This window comes from Falco cherrug, chromosome 2 (genome assembly GCF_023634085.1).
Source record: "Falco cherrug isolate bFalChe1 chromosome 2, bFalChe1.pri, whole genome shotgun sequence".
NCBI lineage: Eukaryota > Metazoa > Chordata > Aves > Falconiformes > Falconidae > Falco > Falco cherrug.
Window position 1 is genome coordinate 81,817,854 of NC_073698.1, and position 22,886 is coordinate 81,840,739.

The following is a 22,886-nucleotide window of genomic DNA, read 5'->3' on the forward strand; positions in this document are numbered from 1 at the left end:
CAGGTGCTTAGCGCAAGCAACCGGAGTATGTAAGCCACTTTCTTGCCCATGGAAAAAGAAAGAAAACTTGGCAGCACAACGACCAAAGGGACAATAGCCTTAATTTTAAAAGAAGGTGTTGGCTAAACTAAAAAAAAAAAATGTTCTGTGTAGTATATCAACCAACAATGTAGTGCCAGAGCTTCAGTGATATTTCAGTCCCCAGTTACAGTGAGGCAAAGATGCTGGTGAGCTCTGCCACCCCCCTCATCCACCCTGGGTGACTGTGGTGGCATTTGCGAGGGAGGGAGTGAGCTGGTACATATATGGTCGGTGAGAGAAACCTGGGGTTGACTTAAGAGACAAAACAATGTAAACACTGAATGTGAGGGAAAAAATGTGCAGCAAAACTCACATCCTGAGGATCTCGGTCCTAAGCAGATCATTTGTTTATCCCACCAGCCAAACCTGGCTCTGCAGCAAAGCAAGCCAAAGAATGTCTCCTTTATTGTTTCCATGATGCTTACTCATCTACAAGCCATTCCCCTTTTAGATTATTCTATTTTTAAGGCATAATTTCCATCTGTTCTTTGATCTTATACCACATAAGACATTTAGCTAATAACATCATCCATCAAATACCAACTTTCTTTTAGAGTTCAAACACAATCGACACAGGACCCCGTCCATCTGCTGGCCAGTGCCTCTGAACAGATCCAGCTTGTCAATGGCCAGCTATGTCGCCTATTTTTTAATTAACCAGCTAAGGTCTGTGCTTCCCGTAACACCGCAGGACGACTAGGGGGCATTCCAAAGGGAAGCGAGACACGGTCCTCTCTGGAAGCGGAAGGTAGGGTTTGGTGCATCCAGATCTGCGATGTGCATGATGTAAGTGGGATTTTCCAGTGGATGGAGTCTGCCTTCAGCCCCTCAGGGAATTATTTTTTTTTTTTCTGCATAAAACCACAGTACTTACATAAAAGGTTTGAAGGATAGCTGTTTTCAAACTTGGCATTCTTCAGAGGAAGGTGGGTAAAGCAGAAAGACGATGTTTGCTTCTGTAAGCAAACTTCTGAATTCTTTTGAGAGAAACTTCAGAATTTCGGGGCAGGTTATCTGCAGCACTGGAATTGCAAATTTGCAGACAAGTATTTATACAGAAAAGGCTTGTCTGCTTACCCAACTGGAGAGGCAGGGAATGTCAGATGATTTAGGTGACCAATTGTAGTGAAGCAGCACAGCTTGAATTAAGGATATCTAAGATCAATCACAGTTAAAAAAATTTTAAGAAAAACCTGTCAGCAAAAAGGACATTAATGAGTAATCCAGGGAAAAGGTAGGTTTTCTATGGATATTTTCCAAATGCAAACAGATATCAAATTTTTAAATCATTACTTTCAGATTCTTCAGTTAGCTCTGTTACCTTGCTTCTCAGTGGTTTGCTTTATGTTGCACGCAATGCATTTGTTTAGGAAGGAATTTGATTCAGAATTTATATTCCACTGGCTTACATATGCCACAGCGTATGTATCTTCAGATCCGAAACAATAACAACAACAAAAAAAGCGCCTACATTTCCTTCTATTTCCTGGCTTGCCAATAATAAGAAGTCCCTGCTGAGGGAGCTTGGCTGGTGGTGTTTTGTGATTTCTCAGATAACAAGAGCTTCACATTTCTGTGGAATTCCCATTTGCCAGCGAGCTGCTGCTGCCGCTGCCCTGATTGATATATGACTGCAATGGCACTTTTCCATTTGACATTCCCTCTCTCTCTCTCCCTCTCCCTCTTAAACAACAGCCCTAACTTTTGTGTGTTGCAAATATAAAAGGCAAGCCATGTGACAGAGGGACAGAAGAACAAAAGCATTTGGAAGTAACAGGACCTCTTTTTAGCTCTCCGAAGAGTTAGAGGGGAGGAAGGAGCAGTGCATTTTCCAAAGGTAAGCACACAAATAAGAGATCCTTCAGATTTTGCATACTACGCGGACTTAAACTGAGTGCTTGATCTCTCTATCTGACAAACACATGTTGTCCTTGTACCATTTTTAAAAATTAAAATATATTGATACGGAGTTGACACAGCTCTAGTACCTGTGTCTCCTTCTTACCCTTGCATATTTAACAACATGTCCTGCCTGAAGGATGCCTGTATGCAATCAGATAGGCAGCCCAGTGCGCTTCTGAGTGATTTGGTTAAACACCTATTCTTGTGCATGTGCCGGGCTCATGTCTGCAGCTCTGTGCTGGTCCTAGCGGTATGGCTTTGGAGTGAATGGGCATGCTGGACTCTGCCCTGAATTCACCGAGAGGGCACCGGTATCGGCAGCACCCTCTTTGTCCCATTACAATAGGGCTGTATGAACACAGGCAAGCCTGCTAGTTTAAAGCTGGACTGTTTACTTTTATCACTACTTATGCATGCTGTTCTCTTGCCAGTCATCTGCCAGAGTGCTTAGAATAATTTGAAACAACAGGCAATATTTATTTCTAGCTTTGTGTGTCATGCTTCGCAGGAGCACTCTGAATTTGCACATTATTATTTATCCAAACTTCTGGAAAGCTTTCTTATGGATTGGGCAGCACTGATTATGGATTAGGACAGATTTAACATACATTCTTGATTGGCTGAAACCTGTGAGGAAAGCCACGGTGTTTGCCTTTGCTGAAACGCCGAGCGGTATATTTAGTAGGTAGCCGACCCCGTCAGCACGACACGTAATGCAGCGTGGCTGTGCAGTCGGTAGCTGACACGGGAGGATGCTGCAGAACCCCAGACTGCCTGCCGAAGGAGAGAGGGAGGCTCTCCTTGTTTGCTGGCAGATCATTCCACTGTGTATCAGCGTCAGAGGCACGAGCATAACTATTCTCTGTGTCTTTGGGACAAAAGAAGAGTTTCACTGTTATGAGCCCAGTGATAAAGCGTCGGTGTAGTGTAGCTGCAAGGCGCGGGAACGGACACTGCTCCGAGAGAGCCTGGCTGAGGAAGAAAGCCCCGTCTCCCTGCTAGGATTCAGGTGAGTAAATTAATCCTATAAAAGTTCACAGGAATGGGTCTGCAGCAAAAACCAGAGGAACAAAGGTGATCCATGTGAAGACCAATCTGCTGCTGTAGTGTCAGTAAAGTAGGCTCGCCCAGAGTTTGTGATGGGGGAGGGGGGTAATTTTCTTGTGGCAAATCTGAATTTGCAAGATGCTGTGTGTGGACCGACTTGTGGGACTGACAGGCAGATTTCTTATCCTACCCTTCAAGTTCATTTACATTTCTCCCATAACCTCCCCATAAGACATCTTACTTGTTTCTGCCTGGGACAGATGGCATGACAAGTAACTTGTTAAGGTTTCTGCAGCTCTTTAAAGATGAAAAATTGTTTCCTATATGTCAAATGTTACTATCAGTTCCTAAAGCTTTGTAACTGTCCCCGTGGCTGAGGGGTGAGAACTCTGCACATTGGAAAAGGACAGGCAAATGACTATTTAAAACCAGCAGTGGGGACAAATTCATTTCAAATCAGTTCCTCATTGCAAAGTTAGTTTCTAATAGAAGCAGCTCAGCTGCCTGGTGGTGTCAATAAATGTGGATGTAATAATCACAGTGCTGTTATTTGTCCCTCAGCAAAAGAACATCTTCATTTTAGGACTTCTGTGATTGTTTTTTTTTCTTTTGAATTACTAATGATGCTCACTTTTGCTCAGGCTGTGCGTCCTTACTCATATCTGTGCGCAGTTTTACATATCAATAATTCCCTTGACCTAAATACAACTATTTGGTGAGTAATTACCAGCCTGAATCAGGGCGTTCCAATAAGACTCATATATACATCGACATGCTTTTGTTGGAATAATGAAATCTTATTTGCAATATGGTATTAGAAGAAGATGCTTTCAGCTTTTCCAGTTAAAAGCAAATGTGGAAGGAATAGATGTTTTAAGCTTACAAAATAAAATGCAATTTGATTTACTGAAGGGGTATAATTAGGGGCTGATGCTGATTACTCTAGTTACATGCTCTGATCTCTACCTGAAAGTGTCCCATGTAGGTTTCCTGGGTTTGTACAGCACCTGGTTTTGATCAGATGTATGTACACTGATGATTCCTCGATGCAGAGCAGGATACTTGTTAAGGATAGTCTTGTGTACGGTTTGCAGTAGCAATACCCCAGGTAGCTACCTATGCATGGCTGATCTCCACAAAAGCCATCTACCCCACTGGAACAGTCACTCACATGTCACTGAGGCTTGTGATAACATCTGTATGCTCTTGCTTGCTTGAGTTGCCAGGATTGAAAACTCTTTTGCCCAGGTGGGAATGAAGCGAAACACCTCCTTGAGGGCTCGCATTGGTGCCCACTGTGACTCATTTGACAGGGAGTCCCCCTGGAGTTGTCTTCATTCCCCACTTCCCCTGGGGCTGATTGTGTCCTCTTTCTAGCTTGTCTGCTCTCAGATGCGCTAGGAAGTGCTCCAGGTTGCTTTTGGACCTTGAAGGGAGCTGACTCTATGAAAAGCTTGCATGAAACCAGGGAGACATTTGTTTTTGCATCAAGTCTGGCAGATTATTTCTTTAACTGAAAGAAGAAAAAAAAAAAAAGCTCTTTCTCTCCCCCCCCCCTTTGCTATCATTGTAATTACAATTATAAATATTAGATAGTCGCATTATGAATACTGCAAATTCCTCTGCCTCTAATAACCTGCTGAGTATGAGGAAAGGCTTGTTTCTATGAGTTTTAGAAAAGTTTTGCTACACAAGACTGTGCTCCAGTCCCATGTTATTTGAGCAATCCACCTCTTCAGTGTGGCTGGAAGTGGCCACATCAAAGACAGGCATACAGACCCCGTGGCAGGCAGCTACAGGGTAACTTGCTGTGGTGAAGGATTTTTCCCTAACCCCATCTACTGAACTCTCAGAGTCCTGAGAGTTTATAACCCTTCCAAAAACTCTTTAAAAATAAAACCCTTGCAACTGTAACCCTCCCATACAGAACAGGTCCTTTTGCTGAGCCCAGCTAAACTTTTGCCCTCTGTGATATCTGGTTCCACCGGATCATTGTCGGTTGTGTAAACATGTGTTTCTTTTCATCAGTGTTAAATCAGTGCAGCCTTTCAGCTCCCCTGCCCTTCTCCATGTCCTGGTATACTGGTATATCGGGATGGGGTGAGTAGCCATGCCCAGATCACCGTTTTTTTCTGCTGTCTTGCTTTCCACTCAACAGCCCTTTCACTGAAACTTAGCTCAATGGCAGGAGAAAGGTTTAGCTGGGTCAGGTTAGCTCGAGTGCCTGAGTCTTCCTGGCCAAGAGCACCCCACTTTGCCCATGCTTCTGTGCATACATATGAAGAGATGCTGCAGCCTCCACTGCCTATGATCAGCTGTTATTTCCTTTTTATATGTGTCAGTGTGGAACATATTAAAATTTCTCAGTAGTGGTATGCCAGGAATCCCTCTGATGCCCCACCTCTAACTTAGCAGAACAATAAAAGCAAGGTTGTAGTAAGCCTTTGAGCAGCTGGCTGTCTATATATTCCTTCTTTTTTCACATAATCTAATTCAGACTATTATCTGGGTGGCAGTGGCACTACCACTTCCAGACACCATCAGTCCTTGTCCCGTTTGCTGGAATTCCATTGCGTGGCATGGAGATCCTTTCTGCCACGGATGAGTGTAGCCTTTCTGCTGGTGTCAGGGTAGCAGGCTGCTGGTGCCATGGAGGCACTGGTCCTAGGAATTCCACCACATTGCTATTTTTTGATTTCTCTTTTTTTATTTTTCTGTTTGCATCAATCATTGTTATGGCTTACACTTATCACATTTATGTGCTTATTATTACTGAGCTGCAAACTGCATCGGTCCAGCAGTGCGGAGGCAGCACAGGTTATGTTGCCCTTTAAGACATGTGAGTTGAGGATCTGAGTTAATGCCTCAGCTCTGGTTTGGCAAAGGTTAAGCATACCACGGCAGTGACAATCGCATTACTGTCATAGCAGCACTGCTCAGAGAGAGTGGGACCTAGGGGAACGCTGTTCCCCTTGTTAGAAGACAGAAAATTGCTACCATGAGCCAAATATTTACGTTCTCCAATTATCAGAGGCTGAGGTATATGGATGGTGGTCTGAATTTTGCCCTTAGGGTCAGAAAAGAGGACACATCCCCTTCAATAATGTGCTGTCTCCAGCCTTCTTTGCTGGTCCCTGTGGCAGGGATGTCTTTGCTTAGTATTAAAGACTAAGAAACCCACTCCGACCCCTATATTTATTGATAACTGCCGTTCTTTGGGTTCTCTAGAAAATATATAAAAGACAGAATAAAACCTGCCCACCTGCTTGGAACACACTCCAACAGGTAGAGGACACATGCCCGAATGCCCTAGACCTCTTAGCAACTTGTAATCTGGCCAAGAGTCGTTTTGCCTTATGTTGGGTCATAAGACTACAGTAGAGGTAATTACTGAAGCAAATCCTATAGCTAATGCTTGGCTGGGATTATTTACACTTTAGCCAGCAGCCACCCTTGCTGGTTTGCCTCCTGAGAGGGGTGGGCAGCCTTACCTAGACAGCTCAGCTCTGAGCCTGGTGCTTCACTGAGGAGTGATCCCATACAGCACCCTCTGGATGAGCAAGTGGAAAACTATATTCCTCTCAGTTCCTGTCCCAGACTCAAAACCATGACTACGCTGATATTCAGGGAGACACAAGAATAAAGAAAGAATCCAAGGCTGGCATCACCTCACCATTAAATGGCTCTACTAGCTCATTAGAGAGAGATCCCATGCATGCCCCTAATCAATCTATTTAAAGTTTCCTGGAAGCAGGAAAAGGAAAGAATAAAAATACAAGTGCTCTTTTGTCCACCAGTAGTTATTCTTTGCGAGGGTATTAAAACCCTTTTCTCCATGTTGGCCTGTGCCTGTCTGCTGGCAGGGCTCCAACTTGCAGTACCCACTAGTCTGTTATTTCAAGTGCCTAGCAGGAAGGCGCTGCTAGCTCCCCCTCTCCTAGCTACCTGAAGGACTGGAAATATTCTTTGAAACTTCAAAAGGAAAGGGAAGCTCAGCCAGCTCAAGTGCTGTTCAGCTTAATTTGTTCCACCTCATGCACCGGGTCCCTGCCGCATGAACACTTATGGGGGCCTTACTCAAGCTGCCCCAGCAAAGCCGGGGGAGCCAGTCCCATGTGTGCTCATCCCGTGCGTGCCGATGCTCCCAGGGGTGCTTGCAGTGGTGCACTCTTCCCTTACATGTGCTGCAATTACTGTGTTGTTTCTTATGCCTCACATACCGCGGTCTTCCTACTTTTTTCACTCTATTTACAGTCACAGCATCTCCTGAAATATTAAAAGACTTAGTGAAGCCCCACAGCAGAAAATGATGTGCAGGAGTTTCTCTCAACTACCATCAGCATGTTTGACATTTCTGACTGCGCAGAGGTAGCGTCTGTTTTATCTTCTTGGTTTTTATGGGACAATGCTCTGCAGCTGCTGGCTCGCAGGTGGTAGGACAGTGCAGCCTCATAGGACCAGAAGATGTGCTTCCCTCCTGTGGACACCCAGATGAAGAGGCTTAAGTCCCTTCTTTTGAGCCTGTTTTCCTTTCTACTGCCTTTTTCCTTCCCCTCTTCTCGTGTCCACCAGCTTCCACCAGCTCTGGCTGGGAGCGCATGTTATTTGTGTACTCCCTTGCAGACGCTGCCCTGCAACCTGCTGTGTGATGGGTGGATGGAGCTCCCGTAGGGTGCGTGAGAACATTCCCTTTGGTGTCAAAAGGGATATGCTTCAGCACAGCTGGATGTCAGCAGGGCAAACCCTCATTTGGCACAATGAGGCCTCGGGGAAGCATTTCACTTATTTAGACCTGTAAGGATCTCACTCAAAATATTTAGTTTGGTATTTGCCCTGTCTCGGGAGGGGAAGAAACCTGTTCAAATGCTGCATGGAGGCATTTCACAAACAACTGGTGTTCCCTGTGTTCACCTGCTGCTTCCCGGCTGCCACATGGCCGCTCGGTGACTTTGTCAGGTGTTTTGAAAGGCGGTTGCAGAGCCGAGCGAGGGTTTTGGTAGCATATATAGGAGGCCAGCTATTTCACTGCTGGAACAGAAATGGCCACAGTGAAAGAACTAGATGAGAAGATGATTACATTTATTTGCAGAGCTAAGACATGCACTGGAGCTGATAAAGCCTCTGAGCTGATTCAAGAGAAAGCATGATCAGGCACAGCTTCTTAGGTTGTCTCTCCTACTAGATAAACTGTTCTCTCTAAATTGCTAAGACAGTCACCAGTACAATTTTGTTGCATAGCACACAGTGCTTCCAAAGAGGATCCCGGGCATGCCGTGGGTGGTTGCATGGCTGGAAACCATCTGAGTGCTGTGGAGGCTGGAGGAGGTCTGGGAACAGACCACACCATGCCATGTGGCCACAGGGCTGGAGAGCCACTCCAGGGAGGGGTTTAATGTCTCAGCCGAGATGTGGCCTTGGAGCAAGACTTGAGCTGTGGACGTGCAGAACAATGCAGGGCTTTGGGAGAGGGATACCCCTTGACAAGGGTAGCCCTGGCCAAAGGACAGTCCATCTGCTGCTGTCATCTGGGAGCTGTGGCCAAGCATGGGGCAGCTCTGCACACAGGGGCTCCCCAGCCGACCACCCAGCTGAGGTCTTGGCAACTCACTGCAGGAGCAGAAACAATGGCTCCCCAAGTTCCCTGAAAGCAGATCTGTTTTTCAGAAATCCTGGCAATGAGTTGCCATGGGTCACATCTAGCATGGTGGCCAGGCAGCAGCAGTGGGGATAGTGCTACACCATGACCAAGGCTGAAGATATCTCCGGCAGAGATTGCTCCTCCCTGCCTTCCCATGCCCAGTCCCTTTCATGACCCTTCTCATGGCAGTGGGGAGTTTAACCCTGCAGAACAAACCCTGGGGTAACCTGACAGTGTAGTTTACCCAACACAGGTATTTCCACTACACTCCAGATCCTGGAGCAGAACAACACCCCCCCCCCACCCCCCTACCCCCCAAACTGTCATCTTTCTGGCCTTGATAAAGTCCTTGAGAAATCTATTTTGGTCTCATGAAGACCTCTGTGGCTTTTTTGTTAGAATAGCAGTGGTGAAATACAGACACATACATACATATATATACATATATATATATACACACACATATATGGTTAGTAACACTTTTTTTAGGGCTGGAGTTTGGAGAAACTGAGTAGTCTTGCAACTCTTCTGTTTACATAACAAAATCAGAATGAGGGAACCACACGGTAGGATCCAAGTAATTGTGTTTACTAAATATGCACAGCATGCAAGGCCAGGCTTAGTTATATATACACACTGCTGCTCCAACGGGATTTTGGCAGCCTCCAAAACATAAAAGGCATTGAGTGGCTTGAATTGTACCCTCATCATCAAGCAGGAGTCTCGAACATAGAAAATGCATCAGCAAACAAAGGCCAAGCTGAACATACGTGCATGCCTAATTCCGGGGGCTCAGAAGCAGGGAACAGCTAAGTAGAAGTACACCATAAATGAGCTTTTCCATTGCTCCCTTCCTACCTTCCAGGGTAAAAGCGGTGCAGATCCAATAGACCTTTGGAGAATTGCTCAGCTCTTTATTTTTTCCAAGATACATAGCAAAAAGGGAATTTCTGTTTACGTTCTCACAAAGTGACTGGCTAAATAATTCCAGATGATGGAATTTTCTTCTGTCCTTAAAGCAAAACAAAATCTTAACCTTCACCACGCTCTAAATGATATTAAGACTATGATAAGAAATCTTTATTTCAGTATTCAAAAAGCAGTGAATGACAACATAAGGTTGGAAAAATAACCCTAACTCTGCCCCTATGTTCGTGTACAATACAGTCTTGGATTGCATGCTCATATGGCCTTTCTCTGGGACATCTTCTATTTTTTCCTGAAGTTTTTAGGTAACAGCTGTAGCAGTTTTAGATAACAGCTGTAACAGCTTTTAGCATGTTATGTCTCTATGAATTCCTGAAAACTAGTTATATGGAAAGGACACTATAAGTCTATTACTAAAAACATGTACTGACCACATCAGTGAATTCTGAAAAAATGGCCAGTAGTGATATTCATCCACTGTTAGGCCAAATACTTTTGTAGCAAATTTTCAGCCTGAGCATGTGAAGTTACGTTTGCATCTTTTTCTTTATAGGATGCTGTAAAAAGGAAGCATTTTAACTTCCTTTTTGCTAGCTTGGCAGATGAGCTGTTTACTGCAGGTTTTCACATGAAAATAAACTGAGGAAAAAAACAGCTTAAACAAAAGAAAAAAAATATATGTTAAATTTTTAATTTTGATTTTAAAAAGTGCATTTTCCAAATGAAACAAAATGGCATCAGAAGTACAGCTATAATGATAAATCATTACAGGTGTACTTGCTTCTGGATATGGACAGAAGGATAGACTGGAAGCTACATATGTCACTCCTGATATCATGTACTTTCTAGGATTTTATAATTTCAATTGGAATTTCAAAAGGAATACAACCTTAAAAAACAAAACAAAACTATGCGAGTGTAAAGTGAAATGCCATTGCACAATATCAGCTGGAAATAGAAAATGTCATGTCAACATATCTCATCATAGTGATGCACCTGAGATTTAGACCTTTTTTACATGATCAAAAATCTACACAGTAACTTCTGTATGTTTAAATGTCCCTGTGAGATTTTTTTCCACATATCTCAATTATATATGGTATATGTACTTAATTTATATACATAAATGTATATGTATACTCCACATAGGTATGTCAGGAGAAACTGGCATGTGCAACCAGTCCAGTGTTGCCTGCAGTCCTGCTCCCCATACCTACACACTCGTTTTGCCTATCAACAACTGTACAGTTTGTTCCCAAAAGATGGGCCACATATACATCCATGGTCTCTCTTTTTACTAACAAATACATGATAACAGTACTTTCTTCTTCTTTCAAAGTTTTTTTTTTTACCAAAGCTTGCTACATTTCTTTGCCACAGAAGTATCAGGGTAGTTTTAAAAGTCTGTGAAAGTGTTAATACTTTTTGTATTGTGCTGTGCTTATCCTGAAGAAGGTACAGAAGTCTTTCTTTTCTCACATTTTTCCCTGCTTCTTTCCAGCTTTCTCAGAGTGTTTTCATGAGGCAGAGTCTATGTCATCCAATTATTTCCTGAAGAAAGCTAAAGAGATAAGCCTTTGAAAACCGAGCCAGGACTCCAGATTTCTCTCACTGTATTAAATCATACTGATCAAAACCATAGGAAGATATAGAAGCACAATATTAATAGTGGGACAGAGAGAGTGGGAAATGGGGATCCCTGGACGTAATATTTCATGAGATGAGACCGTCCAATATCAAATAAATTTATTTGGACAGAGAGGGAATTACTGGGTGTGTAATACTGATTAACTATGCTGGCGAAAGAGCTTGCCAAGCAGCATGTTTTGGTCAGCCTCTTTAAAAAGAATAAGAATGTAGGTAAAAGGTTAAATGTTTTTTAAAAAGTGCATCACTCCTTCTGTTAGCTAATCCTTGGGCATCATCTGTATGAACCAGAGCACTACAGTTCACTTCTGGGAAGGAGTCTGTCCCAGCCCCCATGACTGAGAGATTTCTCTCTCACCCTGATAAAATGTTTGGAGGGATATTTATTAACATGAATGAGACTGTGCCTAAAAGTATCTGAGATCTTAAGTGTTTTGTGTTGTTTAAGCTTTTTATACTGCAAAGACATAGTATATTTTAATGCCATATCCACTGAAAAACATTGCTTCAGGCAAATATACCAAGTCATAAGTCAGATTCTGGGAAAAAAAATAAATATATTGTCTATTAAATCCACAGTCACATCATTTTTCCTTTCCTACTTAGACAATAGCTTGAAATCAAAAAAAGGCTTTAAAAAATGTCTAATACACAGAGCATCCCTAATTACATTTCTTCCCAGCGTGAGACTTTGTATGCCACTTCAGACCAACAAGTCCCGACTCCCAACTTGGATGAACTGTGGAAATGTTTCTCACTGCTATGCACTCCTCTCACAAAAGTGTTTGAGCAAGCTATAAAGCAATGCACAAATCATCAAGCACTCTGGTGGGGAGGCCTCATAATGTCAGGCTGTTTGGGAGATGTGTTTCGGTCGGTTTAGAGGATCGCCAGCAAAGCAGAAAACAGTTTTGAAGCAGCTTGTATAAGGCAATAAAGGCACACATCAGCTCTTTAGATAGGCGAAAGGCTGTGGGGGAGCGTTTCTGTGTGACCAGGAAACTGTTCTATCATAAGTTTCTTCAGAAAGTCCTTGCACTTTTAACTTTACTTGTGACTATCCTCTGCTTCATCAAGTTTCGTTTAGATGGCTAATTCACAGCTCTTTCAGGCTATAGCTGTTTGTAGTAAAAGCCAACTTAAATCACCCATTTGAGACTATGGGCTTTACGAGAAGGAACAAGGGGCTGTGATGAAGCAGCTGAGGGAGATGCCCTCCTTTCCCTGCTGGCGCAGAGCTCTGGGCAGCATTTCAGGGGCTGTCCTCTGCCTGTTTTCTGGGGTATCTCCTGATCTCCAACAAGCATCAGAAATCCAGATGCCTGGGTGGAGATCCCCATGACTCCAACTGCACCTATTTTTTTCCCAGTTGATAGCTGGGATGTACTTGGATATTGTGGAATATAATGTATATTTCAGATGCTGCTTTTTAATTAACAGGGAAGAGACAGACAAATGCAGCCTGACAAGTAAGAAAGTAAAGCGTGCCCACCTGTGTGCATGTGAGTTTGGTAATCAGGAGAAGGGCAGGACAGCCAGAGACCTATGCAGTCCTCCATGCAGTGCAGGTTGGTGTTCAGGCAAGCTCCCTGGGGGACCACTCTGCTTATACCTGGGCTTAGAACTTCAGCATCCCTCCATCCTGGGGGGTACCTCTTGTGCCTGCACCAGAGCAGCTGCAGGAGACCGACATGTAGCCCCTAGAGGCAGGGCTCAACATGTCCCTAGCCTTTCTGTGTGCTACCTAAGCCAGAAATTGCCATTTGTAATGCAGGAGGCAGCCTAGCTTTGCCTGCCTTTGACACCTCGAGTGGATACACAGTACTTTCAATTTGCAGAAATCTCTGATGTGTTACTAATGACCAGTGTTCAGCTGAACCCATTAGGGACATCACCAAATGAAAAAGATTGGCATTGCACAATTTATGATGTTAAAAGTCAAAAGGTTCTCCCCAGCAAAATAATAAAAGCAATGCTTAAAGTAACAAGGCCTTGACATCTCTTTCCTAATGCCATATACTCTATCTACTGTGAGAATGATGCTTACTCAGAGCATATATTTGGCTAGCAAAAATCCTGTGTGCCTTAATATTATTCATGTCTGTATTTCTCCAGAGGTCCCTTAGGTCAGGCTCATGATTTATGTTGTTTTTATTCCAGCTACGCAGGAGATTCTTTGACGGATTACAATCTCAGCAAACTTCAACTTGAGAATGACAGCTAAGACACTTAAACCAGACTTTTCACCATCCTGGAAAGGAACTGGCTGCCAGTATTTGGAATTTTTTTAATGCTCTACCTCCCTCTGCTGTTATCGGCGAGAAGTTCCTTGACAATGGGAAATCATGTACTTGCAGCTTCGATTTCCATGCTCTCGCTCCTGGCGATGATGGGAGATGCGGATAGTAAAACAGACAGTTCCTTCATGATCGACTCCGACCCCAGCCGCTGTATGAGGCACCACTACGTTGACTCCATCAGCCACCCACTCTACAAGTGTAGCTCAAAGGTAAGGGCTTCCCTCACCTTCTTGCAGAAGGATGCTGCATTGGCAGAGTTATTAGAATGAGCCATTTTGTATTATTTGCTTTGCACAGATTCCTTACTACAAAATCTAGTTGCAAAGACGAACAGATGTAGAGACAGCTGAGTGTGTGCATCAGAACTGGGACTGGAGAGAAAGGATCTTGACTCTCTTTTCACCTTTTCAAAAGGAGAAACACATCACAATGGTATAATTAACATGCAGTAAATGAAAGGAATCAAAGGACCACATTGGGGTCTCAACTGCCAAGGAGATGGGTTAGTCTGGAAGTTTAGATCATCTCAGTCACCCCCTCCTTCAAGGCAGTCTTTAATCCAGACGTAAACTTAAAACTTTTGGGGCGAAGTACTGAGGTAAAGAATCAAGCTGTAAAATGGTAATGAAAAAAGCATGTGAAAAACATTGCTAATATCTTTTCTCTCTGTTTAGTTTCAAGGCCTTTGTTTTCATGCAGAATGACAATTTAATGTTTACTATAGGGCTTAGAAGCAGAAGGAAATACAAGATTGCCTTTCATTTGAGATTTCAAGCCTGAAAAATTTTGTGTCAAAATGGTTTAGCAGCCTGCACATGTAGCCTACAGTCATTTATTTCATTGCATGGAGAATAAGAACAGGGATAAACAATGGGGAGATACTTGCTGGTCCCTTTCGTCTTGTCCTAATTTATTTCAGCTGAGTTAACCCAGCGTGCATTCAGATGTACAGTCTCTGCCTGGACCATCCCTCTGTCTTGCAGAAAGTGGCTTTGCCTTATGCACCCACATCCCTGGACTAACAAAAGGGAACAAATGCCAGTGTCAATGTTTTTGCCAGCCCTGCATTGGGTAGAAGAGTGTTGGGAGGCTGGTACATGCTGGGGTTTAGGACAAGAGGGCTGCCTGTGATGTTGCCTAATGGCAGACCCCAGCAGTGGTGATCCTGGGAGCATTTCCAAGGTGAGAGGATCCACACAGTTCAGATGGATGCAGCACTGGCTGTGGAGACCACCAGATGCCTTTGTGTGCAGGACGAGTTATTGGTTTCCCATGATCAGTGCAGGGGTGGGGGTCATACCACAGGTAGAAGCAGGTCATAAAATTTAAAATAAAGCACAGAAAGAACCATCAACAGAAAATAAGACCCACTCGGTGCTCTGTGCATCCCCTGTGCACCAGGACATCTGATGTCCTGGCTGTATGCCTGTTGCAGGGCTTGCCCTGAGCCTGCTCACCAGAGCGGGGCTGGCAGCCTTGGAACTGGGCACAGGGGAAAGCCCCACTCTGGGCTGCCTTACATCAGTCTCACAGCAGTGCCATCTGCCCAGCTTGGCATGACCATGCCTGATCCACAGGAGTGGGGCATCAGAGACTTTTGCCCTACTGCTTCTGAGTTCAAACAGTAAATCATGCATTACTTATGATTCAGGAGAGATCTTTTAGTTTGCTTTTAGCGTAGACTAGACCCTTCTACCATCTGAAAAACATCTAGCATTAACATACCGAACTGCAGAGATGCATCTGTTTGTGCAATATTGATTTTATTGCAGTTGACTCCAGTAAGAGGCAAAAGTGAAAAGTGTAGGTGTGTGTGTGGGTTTTACTTACTGGTATGGAGTGCTAGCAGCCCTCCCCTCTCAGGGTACTTCAGATCACCTACTAAACCTGAGAAGCATAGCTACCGTGAGGGTTTGGTCCAGGAGGGCAATGCTCCACCCAGCTGGCTCTCGCTCTCAGCTTGCTGCTTTGCCAGAGAGCAGGAGGAGCTACGGTACGTAGCATAGGTAATATGGTAGGTAGCCTCCAGAAGCCCTTTGGTCTCCAGCTTTGGGTAGAATCCTCCTCTGGCCTTCTACACCCAGAAGAGCAAATGAGTAACAAGTGGCAACCTCACTAGGGCATTGAGAAATGCAGAGTATGACTGACCTGGGCACACTGCCTCAGACACAAGAGATTAAACACAACAGGTCCCATCTCAGCCCCTCAGGTAAATCTGTCCTGGAGCATGAAGGACAGGGATTCTCCATCCTAGGGCAGAGGACTGCCATATCCGGGGCTCTCCTCTCCCCAGGCCATCACCCACCTGCCCCTATTCCCCAGAGGTAGCAGGTACCCACAGAAGGATGTCTTTGCTTCTGCTTGGGCCCGCATTACCACCAGCTCCCCAGCAGCCACTGCCACGGCAAAGCTCTCCTGTCCCTGGGCCATCTGGGCACTCGCGCTGAGGCTGCTGCCCCAGCGGGCATCCCCCTCCCGTAGCTCCGCACATTCCTGCCTGCCCTGCAGTCAGTCTGTGCCTCACCTCTGGCCCTGATTTTCTTACATGCTTAAGGCATTGCTTCCTATACAGCCCAAGGGATTTTGGTCCTCAGCTGGTTCTCCTGGTGGAGACTTTTAGGATAATTGTATTAGATGTGGGCTGCTCCCTGGTCCGTGTGACCCCGGAGCTGCAATTGCGCCTGCCCAGGGCTCTGTTGGTTTGTTGCCCAATGGCTGGGATGTGCCGCTGGGTCTGGCACACTTCTGCAAACCCCAGCAAAGCCCTTTCACTGTGTGGCTGTCTGTCTTGCTCCACCATCACCATCACCATCCTCTGGATTTTTCTTAAAACTCACCGCCACAGACATTGGATAGGGGGCTACTTTTCTGAAGAAAAGGGAGGAAGGGAGGGAGGGAGGGAGGGAGGGAGGGAGGAAGGAAGGAAGGAAGGAAGGAAGGAAGGAAACCCAGCAACAGCACAATTTCTTGACACCCCTAATGGCACAGAAAGGCAATCAGGCCTTTAGGAGAGTGGAACGGATTGAAATGAGAACACAGAATGCATTGTAATGAAAACCATATTGAGAAAAAAAGCTGTTGACATAAACATTTGTAACTGACTGCAAAAATGTCAGTGACTTTTTTTAAATCAAGCCTTTAATGGAAATCATGTTTGAAATTATTATCACGTCTCTTGGCTTTCCAAATTCCACAATGGTTTCAAGAACAGTTTTTTAACAATACCGCGAGTTGTATGGACTTCCTCATGAACTGGAAAATGAAAACAGTTTCCATACAAAGCAAAGTAATTTTGACATTTCCTAGAAAACTTCTCTCTGATGGTTAAATCAAGCTCTTTTTTTTTTAGGTCTCAGAGTTCTGAATCATCCTGGTAGACATATGGCTTCTGTTCTGGATCTAGCATATAAACACAGAACAATATTAGACTTGCTAATGAAAATTAGATGCAATGTCTGTTCCTATATATATTGTGTTAAAATATAAACAAGTCAAAAAAAAGAAGGTTCTGCGGGAGTAGCTGTGGGAATTGTGGTACCTCTTGTTTCCACTGAGTTTCCATTGTGAAGCTTGGACTGACAATTGATGTCAAGCAGAAACTCTGCCCTTTTTTGGCGTGATATATTGGTTCCACTGAGCCATCCTTTTTCACGCTGTATGTTTTCCCTTTTAGTGCAGCATAGAATTACAGAAGTTAAAAATGGCTTCAGAAATCGCAAGACATATTATGTTTGCTGTCTGTCTTGGTTAAAAAAGGATTATGTCCACCATGCTTCTCTGTGGAGGCTGCCAATTGTACCCACATGGGAAGTAGTTTTGTTACATTTGGAAACATCCACCCAGTGTAATTTAATCATTAAAATCCCTCTTGCTTGTGACCTCACACAGATGTTGAAAACAGGTTTCCAAAACCTTTGGAAATATAGTCTGTTATAGTAAAAGAATGTATGAAAGAGACACAAAAGAGGGATGGAAGGAGGTCATTTGTTCCTGGAAAATAGTGTTTGACTTCAAGGAAATGTCTGTATCAGCTCATGAGGTATTGCCTTTCCTGACCATATTGGATTCTGCCTGACCCGGTCCTCATCGATGTGCTGGATTGCCTCGCTGCTGCAACCAGTGTCTCCTAAATACTGGCTGTCACAAGTGTTTCCTCTAGATGTGCCAGAAATGTGCTACCACTGACAGCCTCACACTAAAGAATCCATCCCAGAGAGACAGTGACCAGGTAAAGAAAGATTTAGCAAATGTTTGAAGATATTTACTCATGAAGTTGCTCAGGAGATCTTCAGTAATGCCTGTTTGCAGCCAGGCCATGGATACTGTGTGAAAGTCTGTTCTCATGCATCTCAGCCCATCTGCTTTTGGGCCTCAGATTGTTGCTGAAGTGCAGAAAAAGAGGACTACAAACACCATTACTAACAAACCAGTTTACAACTTCTGAATTTCCAGAATATAGCTTGAATGATCAGAGTCAAATACTGCCTCATACTCAGGTTACCCTCTTTCGTGCCCTTCCAGATACCTATGAGACTGTGGACTCTAAGTAAGAAAACCTGTTCTTCCCCAGCTGCTCACACACTCAAGCCCCCTGTGGTTCCCACGTTGTAGCACTCCGTGCTTCTGAACCCAGCATCGCAAGGTGACACACACAAGCTCACATGTGCAGGGGGTGAGGGGAGCCAAGAGGCACACGTATCAGATTATAAAATTCCCACACGTTTTTACTATATATACACCCCCTGTATTACTGTGCTATGCCATCATAGCATTACTAATTATTTAGGCGATAATCTCTATTGTGCTATAGTATACGATGCAATAAGCAGCTGGTGCTATTGATTAAATGGCAAAGCAAAGCTTTTAAAGTACAAGCTATTTCCAGCTCATTTGCACACCTGCCAGAATCCACTGGTGCTGTTCCAGCTTTATGAGGAGGAGGAGGTTAAATTTTGCTGAGGACTTCAGGTTAGCCCAGAAGTTTAGAGAGCTATCAAAATGGGAAGTCTGAAAATTTTTTATCCTGCAAATGTAACTTGATACCCATGGTGCTGTGCCATTTGTAAAAGTTTACACTGTCATCCAAAAACAGGGCATAAAATCAACACTGTGTAGTTTTACTTGATATGAATACTGACCATACTCTTATGAAAGCCTATATAGCCTGCAAAATTTGAAATTAAAGGGATTCTCCACAGACTAAAACATGCTTTTAAAGACAAGGTTTGCTAAGCAATTATAAATGCAGTTGCACACTGAAGAAATACTGACTGGTTTTGCATTAGAAAGCTTGCTATTCATAAGAAATGTATTGAGACACAGATATTGGCACACCAGATAATTCTACCCTATAATTACACTGCTGCAACTCTTGTGTAGTCCTTAATCCTGTTTCTTGGATGTTTGGGGTTTTTTTTCCTGGCATTTCTGAAAGTACCTGCAAATACAGGAGCAGATGTGTGCCATAAAACGTGCTTAGGGTAACAGTACCAGAAGTGACTAACTGTTCCAGCTCCAGAAGGAACAGAAATTGTTAGAAATCATATGCAATCATGAATCATTAGAAATCACCTCCACCATACAGTAGTGTGTGCTGTCATATTTGGGCTGAAATCACAGAATCAATGAAATGGTAGTTGAAGAGACTCTGGAGGTCTCTGAACCTCCCAAAAAGCAACTTGTGGTTGTTGGACAGCCCGCTTTTGCTACCCCTGAGGAGAGTTTAGCTCCGTTGTCTTTGCAACCTTCAAGCAGTTGCCACTTGCTGTTGGATTGCTCTTCACCCTCTCCTTCAGCTTGGGAATAGCCTGTGACAAAGTTTGGTGAACTGGTTAACGTGGGGGACCTAACAAGAGCTGTTGAGATGCTGGGAAGGAAACTAACTGTTTTAAATGTCCCAGTCTGCTGTCTTTCCTTTGCAATACATGCAGGATATGATACCTGTGTAGCCCTTCACCAGCTGCCTGCCTACCACTGTGGGAAGTGTTTTTCCAAGGGGAAAAAAATGGATCTTTATTTGTCAGTAATGGAGTGCTAACTCTGTAACGACTGTTCCTTTACCTGTGCTCGTATACACTAAAGACACTGGTATTAAGGAGCTTGATGTAGCTGATATGTCTAAAGCCAGGGTGTGGCTCAACAGTACACAGAAATTTCCTTCCCACCATATTAGTACTAACAGCTGATGTGAATTTGCTTATGAATCTGCTGCATCACAGCAAGGGGACCATACATTTATGCTACAGATCATGAAGGATGGCAAATTTTTCGGAGAGTAACATAAACCTAGAAACAAGATGGTACCAACCCCAGATCATGAGCTCGTGAAGACATCTTCCTTGTGATCTGTCTGTGTGGAATGGAAGTGTAGTTGTTAATGTATTAATACAGTATATTAATGCATTTGCAAGCAAACTATTTAGCATGCAAGTACTCCTGGAAGAGTGATTTTTAAGCACTGTACAATGGATGATCTGTGCCTTTCCCATGGGCAAAGGCAGTGCTGGTATTTCCTACTTGATACCAGGAATACTCTCTCTCTTTCTCGTCTTTCCTCATGACTGACTAGAGAAAATTAAACATTTGACATGTCTGCTTGCAAGACATGGAGATTTGCAGCTGGTTGAACATTTGTAGCCAAAGAAGCTCAAAAAGGTTTAATGTAAAATATTTGCTGTCACATCTGTAGTTATCCTTTGAGATTGTCTGGAAAAAACCATAAGATATGTGCAGCATGGTTAAAAGGTACTTTTCTTCCTTGGTTATAGGATAGTCTTAGGACTGTTTTACTGCCTTCTTTCTCACCTCTGCCACATTTTGCACTTGTTTGGATGATACAATAAGTTGGTTTGAAATTTGTGTTGGCTCAGCAGAATTAGCTGATATGGGCTTAATATTTCATTCTCCATGGAGGTATAAGAGTTTGTCCAAACTTGTCCAACACTCACCTGTTACCAAGGTGGTAACAGCTATTTCTAACCACATAATTTCCTGAGCTTTAAAAGATCCTTTCCATGCTTTATATAGAGCTTAGGAGATTCTGCCCAGCTCCTTTGCTCAAAAAGGGGTTGTTGGGGAGGGGATTAGGTGACTTCCCATGGGCTTTCCTTTCATAGTGCCTCCTGTTGTGCAAGTTACCTTGTTTTTGTCACAGCTTAAACAGTGAACTCAGGAGGAGAACAACCATGGAGCCTGCATTGCTTTTGGAAAATCTCACTAGTGAACCCTCATGTCTAGCAATGAGTTCATCTTCTTCACATTTTCACTGCCTTACGCTATGCAGTGCATTTTATACAGATATAACTGATGCAATTATATATATATACACACGCATGTATATAAATGTAAATACAAATTCAAGGTGATCTTTGTAAAAGGAGGGAGCTAAGGACTTAGTTCTTTAGAAGCAATAAACTGAGCATCATCTTTATATTTCTGCTTTATATGTTTATGTATCTAAAACATTTGAGACATTCAGGACCAGTTCTGCTGATCACTAGTATATACAGTCAAAACACTGGAAAATTTCCAACCGAAATATCAGTCTAGCTGATGATTTAAGGGTCCAGCTGCCACAAATCTGGGGTCAGCAAATCAGAGTTGTATTCACCATGCCTGCAAAGCAGGGCTTGCTGGGATCATTTGGAGCCCCGAGGTCAGCATTCAGAAAACCAGGCCCTGTAGTCCTTGCTGGTGTTGGTGCTTGGGACTCCAGGAGAAGCCTTGCTTTTCCTCCTGCCCATATCACCTTCTCTGCTCTCTCATACACAGCTCAGGGGCAATGCACTGTGTGGGGCTGGGTGCCCTTGCCAAGGTGGGGAGATGTAGCAAGTGAAGAAAGACCAGCCAGACTGGAAGGAGGTACCCATCTGCTGGTGTTAGCTGCGTGCTGGCAGCCATGGGAGCGTGTTTCCTAATCCATCTCTTTTCCCTCGCAGATGGTGCTGCTGGCTCGCTGTGAAGGGCGCTGCAGCCAGACGTCGCGCTCAGAGCCAATGGTTTCTTTCAGCACCGTCCTGAAGCAGCCTTTCCGCTCCACCTGCCACTGCTGCCGGCCCCAGACCTCCAAGCTGAAGGCCATGCGGTTGCGATGCTCGGGGGGCATGCGGCTCACTGCCACCTACCGCTACATCCTCTCCTGCCACTGTGAGGAGTGCAACTCCTAGGGATGTACCTACCACAGCTGAGAGGGGACTGGGGTGCTGGTGTTGGGGAAGGCTCCCAAGAAGTAATCCAAGGTGAGGCCGATTCTCCCAGCGTACGATTGCAGCGAGGACAGGACTAAGCAGGCTGGATTGGATCTGAGAGCTAGTGTAAAGTATCCCAGGGCCCTGGATGGTGCCAGTACCAAAGTGTGGGCTGCGACAAAGGCAAAAGCACGAGGACTTGTTTTTAAGAAGCCTTTCTTTTTTTCTGAAAGGGTATTTTTGTCAGTTTCTTCTTTTTCAGGCTCAGCTCTGACTACAGAGAGGTGCTTTTACTTTAGGCCACGGGCAGCAGGGGAAACGAGAGGAAGGCCAGAGGGACGACAGCACTGTGCTCTGGAAGCTGGCGTTTGGACAGAGGATGGGCATCAGTTCCCACATACAACCTCTTAACCTATCAACTTATACTCAGTCTCCTAGTTATATTGGCCTTCAAAACAAACTGTGTTGTTGGCAAGGGTTATCTGTTACTGATCTAGCAGCCAAGCGCTGGATAACTTTAACTGTGGTTTAGCAGAAATTACAAATAAATCATTAAAAAGTGAACTGGATATAAAATGTCATGCTGGGATTACCCAGCCCTAGCCAGCTGAAATTATTATTTGCAGCGTGCGGCATCAGAGTTCAGTGGCTGAGCAACTCTTGAGAAGTGAAAGGTCATGAAACTCATTATTCCCCTCTAAAGGCCTGGAAATGTGACACATCACATCTGTCACAAAAGTCATTATTCAAATGATAAAGACTAATCAAAGATTAAAATGACACGTGCTAAATGGAGTCTTTTCTTAACTTGAGTAGACCTGTTGATGTACAGAGCCAGAGCCACCAAAACAATGACCAAGCCTAGGACTTATTTTCATCTACACCTCTTAGGCCATGGAGTGAGTACCACTTTGCCTTTTAAAGACAGGCAATCCCCAAAACAGGGGAATCATGCTGAGGTGCCCATAGGAAGTTTAAGGCAGAGCCTGAGTCCCAGCATCACTCAGTCAATCACAAAGACTGTACCTCGATTTACCTAGTCACCTGCTACCTGGAGTCCTGGTGGACTCACCATCCAGTTTGGCAGCTGCTCAGGAAATGGCACAGCTCTTGGCTGGTCCATACACCCATGCATCCTTTGTGCATACACAAGGATGT

At 44.1% G+C, this 22,886-nt stretch overlaps 1 protein-coding gene across 2 annotated transcripts; it reads left to right on the forward strand.

The window, feature by feature from the left end:
- The first annotated feature begins 1,682 nt into the window (after positions 1 to 1,682).
- Positions 1,683 to 22,508, forward strand: NDP (norrin cystine knot growth factor NDP). 2 transcript variants are annotated; one of them, XM_005431925.3, is made up of 3 exons: positions 1,683 to 1,918; positions 13,403 to 13,751; positions 21,480 to 22,508. In XM_005431925.3, exons 2-3 carry the CDS (start codon positions 13,533 to 13,535, stop codon positions 21,705 to 21,707), a joined length of 447 nt encoding a protein of 148 aa, XP_005431982.1. In that variant the 5' UTR covers positions 1,683 to 1,918; positions 13,403 to 13,532; the 3' UTR covers positions 21,708 to 22,508. The 2 variants fall into 2 exon arrangements, with proteins under 2 accessions (XP_005431982.1, XP_027672755.1); XM_027816954.2 differs by lacking the exon at positions 1,683 to 1,918 and adding an exon at positions 2,563 to 2,992.
- Positions 22,509 to 22,886: the final 378 nt, after the last annotated feature.